This window comes from Aptenodytes forsteri, unplaced genomic scaffold (genome assembly GCF_000699145.1).
Source record: "Aptenodytes forsteri isolate BGI_AS27 unplaced genomic scaffold, ASM69914v1 Scaffold299, whole genome shotgun sequence".
In the NCBI taxonomy this organism is placed as follows: Eukaryota; Metazoa; Chordata; class Aves; order Sphenisciformes; family Spheniscidae; genus Aptenodytes; species Aptenodytes forsteri.
This window is the reverse complement of record NW_008794154.1, coordinates 1,365,563-1,383,487: the sequence shown is the minus strand read 5'-3', so window position 1 is coordinate 1,383,487 and position 17,925 is coordinate 1,365,563. Positions and strand designations below refer to the sequence as shown.

The 17,925-nt window shown below is 40.4% G+C and overlaps 2 protein-coding genes across 2 annotated transcripts in view; one reads left to right on the top strand and one right to left on the bottom strand.

Moving 5' to 3' along the window:
• SMC4 (structural maintenance of chromosomes 4) overlaps positions 1 to 6,345 on the top strand; it is a 43,274-nt gene extending 36,929 nt beyond the window's left edge. The window contains exons 20-24 of the mRNA XM_009278981.2: positions 289 to 462; positions 1,800 to 1,982; positions 2,799 to 3,031; positions 3,737 to 3,920; positions 6,153 to 6,345. Coding sequence (XP_009277256.1) covers positions 289 to 462; positions 1,800 to 1,982; positions 2,799 to 3,031; positions 3,737 to 3,920; positions 6,153 to 6,341 — 963 coding nt within the window. The 3' untranslated portion in view covers positions 6,342 to 6,345. The remainder of the gene's footprint in view (positions 1 to 288; positions 463 to 1,799; positions 1,983 to 2,798; positions 3,032 to 3,736; positions 3,921 to 6,152) is intronic.
• A 2,621-nt stretch (positions 6,346 to 8,966) lies between these two features.
• Positions 8,967 to 17,900, bottom strand: TRIM59 (tripartite motif containing 59). The gene is made up of 2 exons (XM_009278969.1): positions 17,775 to 17,900; positions 8,967 to 12,305 (listed from the first exon to the last, which is right to left on the bottom strand). The coding sequence occupies exon 2, from the start codon at positions 12,300 to 12,302 to the stop codon at positions 11,082 to 11,084; it is 1,221 nt and encodes a 406-aa protein (XP_009277244.1). The 5' UTR covers positions 12,303 to 12,305; positions 17,775 to 17,900; the 3' UTR covers positions 8,967 to 11,081.
• Between the last annotated feature and the right edge of the window lie 25 nt (positions 17,901 to 17,925).

Below are 17,925 nucleotides of genomic sequence, written 5' to 3'. Positions count from 1 at the left end.
TCTTCCGACTCTCTCCCCCGTCCCACCAGGGGCGTGGAGTGAGCAAGCGGCTGTGTGGTGCTCAGTCGCCAGCTGGGGTTAAACCACAGCAAGCATATTTCAGTCATTCCAGAACTAACCAGGGACCTGGTTAATCTAATACAAGAATATGTACTTGCTTACATCAGTACTTTAAGATTGTGGAGAGTAAGCTCTGTGAATAATAAAGTGAAAACAAATCTATAACCCAAGAAAGTGGTAACACTTTTGTAGGCAACTGATGCACTTTTTTTGGTCATTTCTGTTTAGGAAGCGTTGCCAGCAGTTCAGGAGGAACATCGCAGCTTACTCCAGGAGATTAAAACTATTCAAGATGATGAACATGCACTTCAAAAGGAAGCTCTTAATATTAAGCTGAAAATTGAACAAATTGATAGTCATATTTCTGCACACCAGTCAAAGATTAAATACTGGCAAAAAGAGGTAGGGAAATTGTGTAGTTCCTAAAACTTGAACTATAAGATCTCAACAGATTAATATGTTAACAGGTAGTTAGAAAACAGATAATTTGGGAGAAAATTCCTATTCAGCTCACAGTTTATTGGTGTTTATGGTATAACAATCAACTCTAAAAAAATATGACCTTTCAGATTCTTACTTTCTGGTTTACATACAAGGGTATGGATGAGTTATGAATTAAATGGTTTAGCTTCTAGCTTTTTAAGGTTTTTTTTTTAATTTATGAAAGAATGGTAAGATAGCTATAACTGACATAACGCTATCTATGAGTAATTAAGAGCAATGAGGGAAAAATACATAGGCCATAAATGGCAACCAAGAGACTTTTTGTGCTTGAGTATCCTCTCTGTTACATATTAAAAAATGTTTTAAAAGGGTAAGCACCCTCATAGCTGAGAAGCAAAGAGGACTTAAAACATTGATAACTAAAACACAAGTGACATGTAACAGTATTCAGTGCTGTGTCCACTAAGCTGTTCTTTATAAAAATGGCAAGACCTTTTCCTTGAAAGCGTTTCACCTAAAACTTGTAGTCCATTTGGTACATCAAATTGCCTTTCCCCAGTTATAGATAGTCGGGCCAATAGGGATTCTGTGGGGCCAGGAAGAAACTCTGCTCCTCAGAGACTGCTGCTTGAACCAGCTCATCGAGTAAATTAAAACCAGTGGGAACAAGGAATTGCTAGCTAGGTGCTACAACACTAGCTTCTCAGCCTGAGTTGTATTTGAGCAGGACTGCTGGCAGCCTTCACTCAGGCGAACACGTAGATAGCTTCACACAGACCTTATTTCTTGCTGTCACGTCCATTTTAACTGCTCTAGTTCTGTTGAACAAGCTAGTTCTAAGCATTGTCTGACATTCGGTGTGTTAATTTCAAAAGTGTCTCTGATCAGCTTCTGGGAAGGGCTTTTAATTATTCTGGAACCAGTTCTGCATGGAATCCTGACTTTTTCTGGCCCATAGTAGTACTCTGGCCCAGAGTATTAAGTGTATAGTTATTAAAGTTCTATGGCATCAGTAGAGGTGATGTACTCGTTGTCTGCTACTGCTCCTATTACAGAGAAATCTCCAGTGTAAGAATTATGTATATAATGTTCAGGAACAGAATAATAGGATAAAAGTATATTTGTTGTCTTTTTCGCATCTTATTTTTAAAGGGAGTTATGTGAAGAATCTTTGAATGTTTTGAGATTGGAAGCTTCTGTATGTACTAATACAGAAAATGTTTATTTTAGAAACATGTTAATGTGATAACTAATGTGGTCTTTAAAGACTTTTAGTAACTGGTTTTGAATTTTAGATATCAAAATTATCACTGCACCCCATAGAAGACAAGCCACCTGAAGAACTTCCAGTACTAAATCAAGAAGAGCTTGAGGCTATCAAGGATCCAGATGTTATCACTAATCAGATAGCTCTCCTGGAAGCCCAGTGTCATGAAATGAAACCCAACCTTAGTGCTATTGCAGAATATAAGAAGAAGGTAAGCTGAATTACTATTGTGTAGTAGTAGGATTCATCTCTTTGATATTGCATTGCCTGTTACTGCAATAGTACGGCACACCCCTCATCTAAGGTAAGCATTGTGGATACAGCTTTATTGTTTTCCACTACTTGAACCTGTACAGAATTCATGGCATCGCTTCTGAAGTACGGAGGTAACCTTCCAATTGTGCATTTTTCTTCAGGTGGCTGCTCAAATGGATCCTGCACTTGAAGTGCATGCAAAAATGCACTTTTTATCTAGGTGACAAAAGAAAGTATCTCCTCTATGGGCATACCAGGAAAAGGTGGTCCTCTTCTTCAGTTCCTTTCTTTTGGAAACTGAAATGGAACCCTTGAATTTCCCCTTTCTCCTCCGCAGGCTGTGCTATTACTAGCATCCTGAATAGCTCGTACTTAGCCAAGTGTGAAAGTTGTATCTAGGAGCTTACATACACCTTTTAGATTTGATACCATCGATGTCAGGTGAAGACAACTTTCTCCTGTGAAAGTTTGTTTATTTAGAGTCGACTAGTCTTGACAGTCTAGACGGATACACAACAATACCAGGATTTTTTTCTCCTCACAATACTCGCTTCAGTAATGGACTATTCAACAGATTAAATATTTTTTTTATTTTAACATAGGTTTTCCATCAGCAGCATAGAGATGAGAAAAAAGAGAGTTTGGTTTTGGTTTTTTGTTCCAAGGCTGTTACATGTTCTGGGAAAAATGAATTTTCAAATAGTAGGAAAAATGGTTTAAAATCTAAATTAAGGAGACAGCTTCTTTAACTGTACTTTTTTTTTTTCTGCAGGAAGAGCTATACCTGAAACGTGTGGCTGAATTGGATGACATTACCAATGAGAGAGACAACTTCAGACAAGCTTTTGAAGATCTTAGGAAACAAAGGCTAAATGAATTTATGGCAGGATTTAATGTAATAACAAATAAACTGAAGGAAAATTACCAGATGCTTACTTTGGGAGGGGATGCTGAATTAGAACTTGTGGACAGTCTGGACCCCTTCTCTGAGGGAATCATGTTTAGGTTTGTCAAAATACTTTGTATTATTGCTCTAATTCTTAGTTGTTCTATTCCTTTTTTCAACCTGCTTTTTAAGTAAATTTTCATTGATCATCTGCTAACCAAGACAGTCCTCCCTCTTGGCAAGTACTGGCAAGATACTGACAGAAGCCACAACTTTTTAGCATTGAGTAACAAAGAGATTCATTTCTCCTGGAGAAAAAAGTAACTAACAGCAGTTAGAAAGCTTTGAGTTTGCTGAAGTAAATTCTCAGGGTTTCTTCATTCCCAAATCATTTCATTCTGCCTAGGGAATCATGTCAGTCACATTGGTGACTGGAGATTGTTCTGTCATAAATGGTCCTAAGAGTATATTCATTACTTAAGAGTAGAATAGCGTTTTTGAAAGAAAATTAAATAGCAGTTCTTAAGTGTTATAGTTCCTACAGAGAATAGCTGAGTGTTACAATAGTTTGAGTTCAGGCAAATGTCAGCTGACCATGTAGCTGTGCGTGCATCCAGGGAGTTACTCCTTGGTGAATAGAAATAATCCAGTTCGCTACCTCTCAGCTGCAGAGGACTAAGTATCAAGCAGCTCATCCATGGTTTTAGTCGAGCTTCTTTGTGTCTGTCTTCCAAGAATTCCCTCCTGTCTTGTGACTCGCTTTTCACCACGATGTATTTATTTTCATCGTGAACAGAAATAAGTTACAAACTCATTTCTTTCAGTGTTCGGCCTCCAAAGAAAAGTTGGAAGAAGATATTTAACTTATCAGGAGGAGAGAAGACTCTTAGTTCCCTGGCTCTAGTTTTTGCTCTTCATCATTACAAGCCAACGCCACTTTATTTTATGGATGAGATTGATGCAGCGCTTGACTTCAAGAATGTATCTATTGTAGCGTATTACATATATGTAAGTATTTAATGGTAACTACTGTAGTGTAATTTTTCTAAGATATTTTCTCCTCTGCCAGAAAAGACAAAGTGGTAACACAGTTACGGCCAGATTTAAAAATCTGGAATGATAAGAGTGTTTTCAAATAATTAGGTGGAAACCATGTACTAAGCAGATTTCCAGAAAGGTGCTTAGAATGTTGCTTTCTGCATATTTTTTCTAAGCTGCTAAGTTTGATGCTTTCCTGAAATGAGGCAACTAATAGAGGATCTACAAGTTGGCTCTCTCCAAATCCTGATTGTATTGTTTCAAAAGCTGTCTGAAGAGTGCTGGAGTTTGCCAAAGGTGCCACATTTCCATGTATCCTTGCTGCTACTGCTTTCTCTTTAAAATATAGATACTTTCCCCAAAATAATCAGCTCTAGTCAGCTGAGACACAATAATTTACGTAGCTCTTAGTAATGTGTTTGTGTATCCAAGCTCATGACTTCATTCTCGGGTGCAGCTGAGGTTCCCTGGCTTTATACTTCCATTTCATTAGCATGAGCTGTTTCCCACAGGCTTCTTTGATCTGTGTCTTTATTAGTGGTTGTTTTCTTTCATGCCTTTAAAAATTCTGTTGTCACCATATTTAAGTCAAGCAAACATTTACATTGCTACAGTTCTGATTGTTAATTTAAACTTAGTTCTCAGAATTATCCAAAGCATAACCACCAGTTTTGGGAACACCCTAGAAGTGCCAAAGATTATGATTAGCTACTTAAAATTAGGGAAACGCTTTGAAGATACCTGTCTGCAACTGTAGTTTTAAACTCTGCTTCCACAATCCCTGTATTTTTCACAAAGGAGGGTCCATCACCCAGATGTGATGTGGTAGAGCAAAGATTTTAATTTCAACTGCAGTGTAGACTAACAACTAAATTTGAAACTTAGTATAGTTTAGCTCTTAAATGCAAATTATAGCTTAGTATATAGCTATAGCTCCATATTTTGTATACAACTTCTGAATTAGTACTATCCTAGGAGAAGAGGATAGTACACACTATCATAGCATATAGTACGTACATGCAACATATAGCGCACGTGTGTGTGCTGTACCTTCCCACAAAGTGATTATAGCTGCTTTGTTAAAATAGGTAGGTGGCCAGCCCTCGGTCTGCCCAGCCTCGCAGTCTGCAGGGACACACCCCTAACTGCTGAGTGGGTTGGATGGTCCTGTTGCAGCGCAATGGCCTACCTGCATAACCAGCTCCATCCACGTCAGCACATCATTGTTGGATATTATGAGATCTCTGATCAGGGATCAGGACCCCCCCCCCGTGCCATGCTGTATGCTACGGGCTGGATTTTACCCAACCTGGTAATCCTATGCAGTTTGCATTCAGTCCTTACTGGATTTCTCCGATGCGGCAGCAGCAGCAGCTACACCTTGGTGTTGCCACGCTGTGCCCCCTGCCGCAGAGAAGCTCTACTTTTTCTTTTTGCCTAGTTAAGATGCTGCTCTGCTCTCTCCTACTGCACTTTCCTCCCTTCTTGTGGCCTGACCAGCAAGCTATTGGGTCCCAGCTTGCCACAGCAAGAATGGAGCCAGAGTTGTACAGTTGCTTTGCTGCTCCTGCTCAGTGCTCTCAGGAGCCCCGTGGGAGGCCCCACACTGATACTGCTGGGTTCTTAAGGATAAAGTTTGTTTTGTTTTTAAAGCACCACCAAGTTTAGCTATTTTGTTATCTATTGTTGTTCTGCCTTAGGGTCACAGAACTAGTGTTTGTCAAGGCTTGTCCTCATTAGCAAAGGGGTTGCTTTCCCCATTCTCAGTGCATGGAAATAGGTTTGTTTTCCTTTTTATTCTTAAAGCAACCCTTGCTGTAACAATTCAGGTAACTCAGTAATACCCAGGTTCGGTCAGTCTTGTGGAATTCACGTTAAAACTGTGGTGAATTGCAATTCTGGAAAGAAATTATGTGTATTTAATTGAATTCACTTGAATAAGTCAAGTAAAAGATAAAAAGAGGAAACTCATGCGTAAGTAAATTTCAGTGCTTCATGCTGATAGCCAAGCTGGGAGCATGTTGTGCTCGTACTGATTATGGACAGCAGGAGCTCTGAGGCCTCGGCACCTGTGGATTTGTTGAATGACAGAACTACATATAGGGTTGTATTCCTTAGTTCCTAAAACCCGCGTATAGAGATCATACAAGAACAGAGCTTTTTTGAAATACTGTGGGCTAATACAAATAACTTCTGTTTCAGGAGCAAACGAAAAATGCACAATTCATCATCATCTCCCTGCGAAACAACATGTTTGAGATAGCAGACAGATTAATTGGAATTTATAAGACTCACAATACCACGAAAAGTGTGGCCACAAACCCCAAAGTTATTGCATCTAAAGGACTGGCTGAGCTCGGCACTCTTGGGTGTAGTATAGCTCAAAAATAGAGTGGAATAAACTTCCATTCTCATTGCTGCTGTTTACTTTTGTCTAAAACTTTTTGTATTATTTGAGATTTTTTTTTTTAGTTTTGCATTTATTTGAGCTTGTTAATAAAACCAGCCTCAATAAATTCTGGTTTTTTTATTATACAGTCTATATGAATTGTGTAAAAGAAAAAAATGCTATTTCTCTAATTGTGTATCTAGCTGCATTTTAATATTTCCTGGGTAGGCTTGATGTCAGTGCTTGGGTTCTGCACTTAGTTTTAAATGTCTGGGTTTTACAGTATCTATTAAAGTAAGCAAATTGCTTTTAAATGTCATCAGTGTGTCCTGTAACATTTTATTATATGAGTTCTGGAAAGTAAAGTCTTCATACAAAATAATTTACATGTATATTATAAGGATGTGGTATGTAAAATGCAGCATGGTGTGGGAATCAGACATTTGTAGCCGCTTTGTAATGAATTGATTTTGTTTAGAAAGCTGCTTTTCAGTCACTCTCTTCTCCCCTCCTGTAGCGACACCTCCTCCCTCTCTCTCAGACTGTGGCCATGTTGTACACTCAGGGCTTATTAACACAGTAATTGCCATCTGCTGACTTCTACCATCATTTTGCAAGGGTCTGAATTACTCCCATGGAAGGGGCAAGGTTATGTACATCTGTACCCTGCCCCCGTTGCTCACCTGGCTGTTAGACAGTTCTCCATTTCCATCAGTGTCTTGCCGATACTTCAGTGTATGGGTCTTGCTTTGAATCTGACCTTTTTTGTACTTTAAGAACTGAAATTGTGTGTTTTACTCCAAAAGTATCTGGCACACCTGCACTAGTACTGATGCCTGAACTAGAAGTGCCTCTGTCTGTTGGTGGTATGCTTCCTGGAAAAAAAACATTGCTGTGCTGTTGCTCGGTAAGGAGGCCCAGTGGCAGAAAAGCTGGCTAAGAACAGCCCTAGACTGCCAGCTCGTGCTGTGCTGTGAGCACAAGTTGGAAACACAAACAAGGACTATTTTCATACCATGCACACTTTACAAAACCTGAGTGAGTTTATCCTGCTTTTGTTGCTGTAGTCCTGAGGTGGTAAGTTACACATAAATACTGCGTGATGGAGACAAACACTATCCCAAAGGGCACAATCATCACCATGGAGCTGATCTGGAAAACCAACGTGGGGGGCACTGTAACAATTTGCTGTAAGGTATAGAGCTATGCTTTCAATGTCATGTTAATATTTGATACAATCTTAATGTTTAACAAGTGAATATTAATGTACATGGAATAAAGTGATGTGTATGTGCGCTGCCTAAATTACTGTCAGGAAGAGATCTCAGTGCTACGTTGGGGCAGTTTTCAGAAACCACAGCATAGCAGCAGTCACAAGCATACTAGATGAAAAAAACCAAAATGCAAAACACTTCTCTGCCACAGCCCCACTCCAGCCATGAGTGCTGTGCAGACTTTTGGTTTTCCCATCTTGAGATGAAGCTAGAAAATCTTGCAGTACAGCTGATCTTGCCCATACATTTATCCTGAAGCTAAGAACAAAAAGGTAGAGTACAAGAGAGCAGCCCTTTTAAAGAGCAGCAGAGGAATAATGATGACCCAACCCATGAAGCGGTAAGGAAAGCTGCAGCAGGGCAGGTGGCACATAAGCACAGTAACTCCTGAGCTTGCACTAACAAGCTGGGGAAGGTGAGTGGGGGAACAGAGCATGATTTTCATCTGCAGGAGACATTCCTGGAAGAGCGATACTGTGATTACACTGTTAGGGGCCACCTCAGTATCTCAGCACCCTGCACCGTTCCCAGTGGGCTGCCTGGATACCTGGCAATAAAACATTGGGAATCTAAGATATAACCTGGAAATGTCAATCTCTTCCCCCACTGGCTCTCAACCCCATCTTTTTCAACCAGACTTCCTGTCTAAAAAAAAAAAATTTAAAAATCTAAAAAAATGCATGCAGTGAGAATTATACTTCCAGAATGAGGTTTCAAAAGAGGCTAGTTCAAAAGATGAGAAAAACCCCGCTATAGGTTTGGCAGGGTACAAAGCCCTCTCACACCTCAACTGAAATGCAGTAAAAAGATTTCATTTTCTTGAAAAAGTTTCCATCTCCGTTACATGAAGCTCAGCACGCAGGACTCGTACCCAGCACAGATGATGGAAAAGAGCAGAGCTGAAACAGCTTGTCTCAGGTGTGTGACCCCCACAGAGCGCTGGGGTAAGAGGAAAATGAGAAGCTGCTTACAGCACTTCCCAGAAAATGCCTATGCTGCACTCCAGCAGTCAGTTACCTCAGTCAAACACCCATGATTAATTCACCAACTCGCTATCAGAAAACTTAGTAACTAACAGGCCTGTGGCGGGCAACATGAAAGACTGAAATCCACATCGACCCACCTTGTGACATGCCATTTCAGAGAATCTTCCTAAAGTTCACACTGTAAAAAAAATGGGGCACTTGGAAGAAAATGAAGAAGCTAGACAGAGCGCTGCTGAACGCCCACTGCCCTGCTTTAGGGGGACCCGCTGCTCTGTCTCCTCTCACCAGTTCAGCTCCGTGTGTCAGCGCTGTTTAGGATCACAGGGAAGGTTCTGCGCAGTAAGGAAATCAAGGTGTTAGCCAATCCTACTGTAAGAATATATTTTATTTGTATGCACATTTATTAAAATACACAGTGCATTATAAGTACAAGTACTAAAGGTTTCAATGGGTGGTAAAGGCATTTTATAAATTCCTGTAGTCTTGAAAAATAAAATTGCATTATAAACTTTCTGTAAGTTTTTAAAAAGGAAAACAAAAGGTAAGTCAAAAAAGCAGCCTCACATGGCAGTGGACATGTAGCACCAGGTTTTGCAAGACTTATATGCCAAGGGACAGCCTTATAGCAGGGCTGAAGTCAAAAACAAATTCCCAATTTTATTGGGAAATTAATACGACAGCATTTATCCAGTCCCAGGATATACCTAAACACCATTTCAAAACCTGGCCAGTGGTATTCATGGGATTTGCCTTTGTAACTCTCAAAGATTACAGAAAACATGTGTACAAATTCTAGGAACCACTCCCAACACGCAGGCAGAGTCCCACTCCTCTGAAGCGCTGCTGGCTCCCTCCTCAAACCCAGACGATCAAGCCCACCGAGCTGCAGAGAAGGGAGCTGCGCAGTAGCTGTTTGGCTAGACTCAGCGTTTTATCAATACAGCAATATTAGGATATCAATACTGTTATTAGGATCTTTATTTAGGCTTAAGGAACGTAATCGGCATCACATCTGAGGATTGACCTTGCTCTCAGCTCTCAATGAAGTCTGGCAGCAACTGGTATTTTGCAGGACCCCACTAGTGTCTGCTGGTAGCGACAGGCAAGTTTTGGTTTGCACAAGGGGTTAAAATACCAAGTAGTTAAAGGCTAGCCTCAGAATTCAATCGCTATTTAAACAACTTTTATTATTTAAAAATATACAACAGCCAAGGAATACTGCTATGCTAGAATACGCTATTATTTTTATCAAGTCAAATACAATTAGACACGGCGAATACTCATTTTTGGTTTTTTAGTGAATTGTAAGCTCATCTGTGTTCTGCTGTTGTAACAGCAACACTTCAAGGCTGTCCCAGTACTTACTGTAATCAGACTGTTGATAACTGAAGGCCAAAAATGGCTTTCACTGGGGATGTAACTCCTGAGCACAGTTTAGACCGGAGCATCTCATCAGAAGTAGTGAACAGCATTAGTGATCATTTGATTGCAGAATAAAACGCTATCATGTTTCCTCTAGGTCAAGGTAAAGATCTCTGTTATTTGTGCTGAAAAGCTGAATATAAATTTACATTCATTGCCAAGTTGCTTTAAGAGCTCTTGACAACATTTAAATCCTTATACCACTGACCTCAATGGGAGTTTTGCTACTTACTACAGTTTGTGTCCATTTTCACTACATATTAAATGGTTTAGCAAAAAGTCAGGGCTCATGTTAGTGAGCAGTGAGAGCTCCCTGCTGATTTGTGCACAGCTGGCACAGAAAAACTCTACGCAGTGTTTCACCAGAAGTCCTACAGATACTGCTCTGTAAAGTGGAGAGAACCAGTTGAAAGACATAAAGTTATTACACACAGGTTAAAAAAAAAAAAAGGAAGAATTAAATCATGTCATCCACTAGTAAACCAGGAACAAACAAAATGAAACCCAGGGCCACGAATATACACTTTAAAGACCACAGGTGTATCAGTTAAAATACATTCAGAGACATTAGTAAAACACAAAATGGGAGTTTTATATACACCAGAGCTAGAGACTGACCCGTCCAGGACTAGCCAGTTTGCAGCCTGAGGTGGTTTTTTAACCTTTAATGTTGTAGTGCTTTTATTAAAGAAACAATTTAAAATTATGTTACCAAAAAAAAGTAGATGTTTGAGGAGTTTTTACAAACGGGACTCCAGATTATCATTTGTAAGCTGATTACAGCTTTCTCATGCAGACACTGTTTCTGACTAGCTTCCAATTTAAACAAACACCTACCAACCTACCGTATCGTGTGAGCAGAAGAGGAAGCCTTTCTGTTGCAAGTCTTCTCAGTTAACTACGAGTTAGCTAAGAGGAAATCTATGCAGTACAGAAAAAGGAAGGATAGGGAAATAGAAAGGAAAAGTGTAAAGCTTTAACAATCCAGCTTTTAAGTAGGAATTAAAAAGAAAAAACCTGTGGATTCCTACACTAACTTTTAATCCAATTATTGAAATAGTCAAAGAGAAACAATTCCCCCAAAAAACCCCATCAGTAAATTAAGTGTTCGGCACAGCACATCCACTATATTCTGCAAATGGGTGCAGAAATCTTGATAAATAAGCAGCAAGAATTCTGAGATATAAGCGGGAGTAGCTTCAACTACAACTGATGATACCGGTTTGTGAAATGCAAACACAGTTACCGCTATTATAAAAAGAAGCAGGACTGCTAAAGGATTTACAGCCTGGAGGAGCTCTTGAGATTCTCTCCCGTCCTTTCCACTGCCTTTGCTCTGTAACTTCCTTTTCGGAATCAGTTTTATTTTTGGAGTGAGGATCTTGTTGATCTGACCGACTTCAGTTTTAGACCACACATCTTTCAACAGGTGCCCAATCCTCGGATAAATCTCCACAGGTTTAACATCCGGTAGTTGCTTCTGTTTCAAAGCTTTTATACGTTGATGCATATCGTCCACCTTCTCAAGAAAAATAAGTGGGGACTCCTCTTTTTGAATAGATGTATTCAGTGACATTAATTCCAGCTGTTCTTCCCTTATTTTTTTCAACTTCTCAATGAGAGGCTGATATTCTTCCAAAATGTGTGTGTTAATTTCATCCAGCGCAGTCAGCAGAGCTTGTTTTTTGTGCTCCAAGGTATCGCTAAGTTTCTTAAAATACTGTACTACGACTTTTTTATCGTCCTGAACAATGCTTTCACACTGGGACTTCTGTTCTTTCAGCTTTTCAATAAGCAAGCATACATCAGTCCAGTGCTTATCAGTTAGCTGCTCGAGAAGTTTTCCAGAGGTCTTCTTTTCTTTTATGTAGGCACTTTGAAGGTCATCTATCGGATGACCGTTGTGTTTTCCTATTGTAAGGCAATGGCCACACACCAATTTTCTGTCCAAAAGACAGTAAACGTTCAGCGGTTGCCTATAGTGTTCACTGCAGGTTGCAACATCAGAGTGATCTTCCTGTTGGTATTTTTCAATAATAGCTTTCAACGCAAAGTTGATAGGCAACGATTCCGTACCAGCGGCAGGAATTTCAACAATACTCCTACAGTTAGGACACTTCAGAGGAACTCTCAGGGGTCTCCAAATGGAAAAGTTGCTTGACAGCTGAATAACACCTTCCAGACAATTCCTACAGAATGTATGGGAACAGGGCAGAACGCGTGGATCTTCAAATATGCTGTAGCAAATGGAACACGTTAATTCTTCCTCAAAGTGATGCATGTCCTACAAAAGAAAAACAAAAAGAAAAAGCGGTTTAATCTCTTTTTACGATCAACTCATTTAAAATCATTTTATTATCCTAAGCGCCTCAGCATGACATTTAGCGACCAGTAACATGGGCAATTTATTGCTAAGGGGAAAAAAGACAAAAAAAGAATGAAAGCGAGCAACGGTTTAAAGATTTCAGCAAATTATGATCTGCACTTATGATCTACGTGACTAGATAGTGTTCACCCATATCCAACTTCTGCCTTAAAAAGCTAGGAGAAGCAGCAATCTGCTACTAGATATTCTTTACAGTGGGAAACAGTAGAAGAGAGTGATAAAAGTTAGAACTAAAGTTTCTAAATAACCTAAGAATCATGAAAATTTTCTCCCACTATGAGTAACGTTTTCAACATAAGAATAGAACAGTAAGTACAGAAACTTCTTTTTCTCCCCTAACTTTTTTCAAAGGTTACTTTTGTAATATAAATAGTCATCAGAGTATTAAGCAGTCAAATTTACTAAAAGCTACCTCTAGGTTCTGGCACAAACGAGAGTCTCACTCAATGGCCCTTAAATACAATACCACTAACAGTAATTAGACTCGTGGTGTTATTCCTGGGTTACTTTAAGCACAAAACTAAAAAATTAACTTTCGGTTTCCATCCTTTGTAAGATTGCCTTGTTTTTCCTTGCCAGCTTACTGAAATCACACTGTAAAGTCACAAGTAACAGTAACTCTAATGCCAGTTTTCATAATAAATCATAATTCCGTTTTTCATTCTGTTAAAAAAATGGGGAAATTAGTACGAACTTTCCTTCTCTTTGCGTCACATTTTCCTGTCCCCTTCATCAGTTCTAGTCAACTCTGTAGACTTTGCTACGCTGCAAAAAGAAATTGTCCAAGCATTTAGTATCAAAGACTCTCAATTTAGGGTCTAACTCTGAATGTGAAAACAATAACATGCAGCTGGGCTAATGCAGCTGCACAAAGTGCTACTGAACCTTTGTCGGATTCAGTCAGGAAGATAACTAGCTGTGAGATGTTTTTAAGGAGGTTATTTTATTCAGATGTGCCCTCCTGATCTTTTTAATGCATTAACATATTTTTGCATTGATCTATTAGCATTTCTCATTGACACCAAGATTAACAAAGTTTGATTTATTTTAAGTGAATCTACTTAAAAGGAATGGAATTGTTAAATATACTCTCCTTTGAAAATAAAACCTTAAATTGCATTTGGAATCATGAAAGCCACTAAGGATTAAATTTGGCACTAACTAATAAACAATTTACAATAAGTAAGTGAAGCAGCATTGTTCCTGCAAAAGGCACAGAGCTAACCTGATGGAAGTCAGAAGCTAAAAGAACCAGGGTCTGAGTATTGAGAGTTAAATCAGCTCTGAACAGAGAAACCTATTCTGGTTGTACAGAAATAAGCGTGGCTTATCTCACTTTATCGAGATAGGCTGGTACACCCAAAAGTAAAAGTGTTCAACCAAGTCTGATCAGATTTCTTTTGCCCTGTAAAGCCAGGCTGATTAATAACTAAAGAAAAAAAAAAAAAAAAAAAGAAAAAATCTAATGGCCATCGTCACCCAAAAAATCAAGTTCGATTCAAGGAGGTACTTGTATGTTGTTTTTTGAGCAAGTCAACTTTATGTTGAAAACAATTTTGATTAATTCAGCTTTCAAAAAAAAAAAAAAATCTATCCAACACCCTTCAGGTCATTTCTTCAGCTAATAAATATAAAATGTTGGTTCACGTATTTGAATTCCACTTTTTAAAGAGACCTTGACAACAGTCGGAAGAAAATCTACTAGAGAGAGAGACATAATTCTTAAGAGCTAGCCTTTAAAAGAAGAACGATAAAGTGTGTTAGCATTTATAACTAACTAGTGTAGTCTCCTAGTTGAAGAGAATTAGTACTACAGACATTTAGCAAAATACATTCCCAACACTGATACTAAACCTACTTCTGTATTGCACTGCTCTCACTAAAGACCACAAGGGATTTCTCTTTTTACTGGGCAGCCACAGACCTTTGTTTTCCAGCTTTTCCAATCAGCCACTGTGGCAACACTAGGTTCTTTAGGTCTCTACATTAATAACCTCACATTTCTAAGTGATGTTCCAGACACTGAAACTAAAGAAATGTGTCAATAATGAAAGGAAGCTGAACAACAATTCTATTCCACTGTCTAGATAATTTTTTGACAATTAATTTCCATAGGAAATATATCTAAAGGTTTTATTTATATATTTTTATAAATATATAAATAAAGTTATTACGAATCTTAGGAATGTCACTTCCACTTAAACAAAAGAAAAAAAAAAAACAGTTAAATTTTTGCTCATGGTTAGAAAAGAAAGAATCCTTAGTAGGTACTCTCATTCATTATTTTCTCTTATATATATATGGAATGAATATAGTTAAAAAAACCCTCTATGTTTAAAATCACTATTTTTTCCTAAATCTAGGGCTGTAGTTCTCTTCAAAGGAACTGTTACAGGAAGGAAATCTTATTTATAAAGAACACATCTAGCTTATTTGAGCTACATAAAGGGCAAGACAAAATTAATCTTCAAAAAATTGTTTTAACTGCAAAGTAGTTGCTTGCTACCATAAACGAAGGAGCAACTTCACAAAATTTTTCTTAGCTCTATTATGAATCACCTCAAGCTCTGTAGGAGTAAACCCCCCCCCAACCAGGCAGCGCCTCCCCCTAGCAAACCGAGGCGCCTTGCCACAAGCCTGCGCAGGTTAAAGCTGCGACAAGCCAGCCAGCCTGGAGGCCTGTGCTCGCTTCAGGGCCGTTTCATAACCCTCGCAGCCGCTAGCCAGAGGGACTGAAATTCCCATTTCCACAGAAACATACCGCTCTGTTTCCCAGGCAACTAAGAAATTTAAAAGAGGGACAGCAGTTGCCTGGCCAGCAGTGTTAGGGCAGGAACTTTTGCTTTTCAGCTGCTGCCCAGCTCCGGGCACAGGCCAATGCTGCATGGGGCACCCTGGCTCCAGCCCCCCACCGCCACAGCGGCCTCCCAGGCACCTCCAGGGGAAACAGTGCTTCATTTCTTAGTTATTATTCATCGATTTCAAAACAGCATTCAGAATGCTAATGTTGATCTTTGCTATAAGCACCCTGTGTTTTTTTTTTTTTAATTTTTTCTAGACAACTACTCCAGAGTTGTATCAGGGAAGCAAAAGGTAGGAATCCCAAAATTATTTCATCCTGCACTGGCAGCAGCACGGAGGAAATAGTCTACACGTGAACGACAGTGGAAATAAATCAGCAAGATGGCTATCAGAAACAGAGAGACTGGGAACACCAACGAAAAAAGATAGAGAAGACCCAACGTCACAGAGTTAAGCACAGAGAAAGAAAAAAAGTTTTCCAGGAAAAAAAAAAAGTAGCAGGAAGCTGGTAAATGCTTTCCTTCACAGAGCAGACTTTTCCTTAAATGTTCCAAATAACTGTGGTAGCAAATACGTGTGTGTGCGTATATACATATTTATCGTAAGAGTCACTCGGTATAAGCAAATTACAAACTAGAAGGTATTTCAAAATTAAAAGGGTAATTGTGCCAGCAACGCAGTAAGTTTCAGAAATCTTCCAGCAACAGAAGGCCTGCTAAGTGGCTATGATTTTATACTCTTCTAATTAGTGATACTGTAGACGAGGTGAAAACATGTAATACAGCATACCTGTATTACAGTTTCTCTGCCAAAGCTTTCAGTTAAGCAGATCAAAGTAATGTAGTGTATTCCTTGATAATACTGTGTTCCTCACCTAGCGATCAGGCTGTTGCTCATCCAGCTAATTATGCAAGATGTTGTTCAGAAACAATTCTATCTGGAATACAGCATATGTCAGTGTTTAGGTAGATAAATAACTAACTGCTTTATAGCAAAAGCCAGCTATAACAAGCCGATACACCCCATTCTACTCTGGAGAATTTTAAAAGGTGAATTTGGCATTGGATAACAGTTGTGACAGCCTAAACAAAGAGTTACAAGGGGCACTTAAGGCAGACCCTCCCTAGGAGTCAGGTGCTGCCAGGCTGCCCACTCCTTTGCACCACTGTCAGGAAGGAAAACGACATCTGCTCACTCCTGAAGGACACTTGAACGCTCGACTTGACTTTCAATACCGTACTGCACTTAAACTAAATCCACGTCAGAAATGCTGTCGCCCCATCCCACAGCGGTCCATGAAGTACTCCTGTAGCACCAGCATAAAAGCTCAAGTTTATGTTGTGCAAAAATAAGAGATTAAATAACATTATGGACAGCGTTTTCCATTTATAAGTCACCTTCATAGTGACAGAACTTTTTTAAAAAAAAACAGAAGGCCGAGATGCAGCTCTAGTACTTGTCGATGCATTAAGAGGAATGGAGTCTGCTACACAGCTACCAGGTTTGGTGGTTGTAGCAACAGGCCAGGCACCAGGAATCAGAAACAGCAGCTAGACCTTAAACATCTCCGTTCCAGCCCATTTCAGCCCCATGCCACAAATATCCCAGGCCCAAGTCACAGAAATTCTCAACCAGGGATTTTCTGCCTCTAGCCCCTATTCCTACCACAACTACTACACCACCATCCCAGATTTTTAGACATTTGTTAATGACCTGAAAGAGATGAACACAGCTGAGAAGTCTGTTTAGTTTCCTTGTCAAACTGACCTCACAGTTCCCTCCTGTATATCCCTCCACTGGCTTCTTGCCTGCTACTACAACGAGCTTACACAAGTTACCACATTCAAAAACGACTATACTGCTCTATCCTTTCCATACTCGTATTCCATTGCCGAGACTTGCTCTCCATCCCTTATCTCTTGAACTCTGTAAGAGCTTCTGGTCTTGAGCACTCATCACTTGTCATTTGCCTCTTAGTATTGGGCAGTGGAGCTAGGATTAAGGAAGGTTACACCCTTACCCGTCACCTGCAGAGCTCCTGCCTGCTGCAGACCCTCTGCCAGCTCCCACAGACAGTTCGGCAACTAGCAATGATAGGAACCGTACCCATATTAGCAACTAGAAAAAGGGATCAACGCTAACACCAAAACCTTGCTAAGGTTACAGAGATAGAAACACGCTTAAAAGCTATGAAAGAAGCTGTCAGGTATGTGACACCTGAGCACCGCCCAAGGACAGAGATGTCTCCTGGTGGCAGCGGGTACCCGACGCCAGCGGGGCAGGCTGCTGGCAACCCGAGCACTACTCATCTGTGAAGGCTGGAGAAGGCTGACTGGACGAAGGAGGGGGAAGCGGTCATTCCGGACACTGCTCCGCTTCTAGGGCGGTTTCACCTCAGAAGGCCGCGCACCGGAGAGGCCGTACGAGCTCCGACAACAGGTCAAGCCCTCACAAAACACCTCCTGGCGCGGAGCGCCGCGCAGGTGTAAAACCGCAGCCCAGGGGACACGGGCTGCCCCGCTCCCCCAGCCATGCTCCCTGCGAGGCACCCACCCCGTAACCTACCTGGGCGCTCCGTCCGCAGCCCCGTCCCGCCGCTACCTCGGCGCTCAGGGCTGCACACCGCTCCCCACGGCCGCGCTGCGCCAGGGCACGGGCAGAGAGCCGCTACCCTGCCCTCCCAACGGCGAGCCGGCGGGCTCCGCACGGCGAGGCC

Excerpts from the sequence above, each read along its gene's own strand:
- TRIM59 (XM_009278969.1), bottom strand. The coding sequence starts at position 12,302 with ATGCATCACTTTGAGGAAGAATTAACGTGTTCCATTTGCTACAGCATA.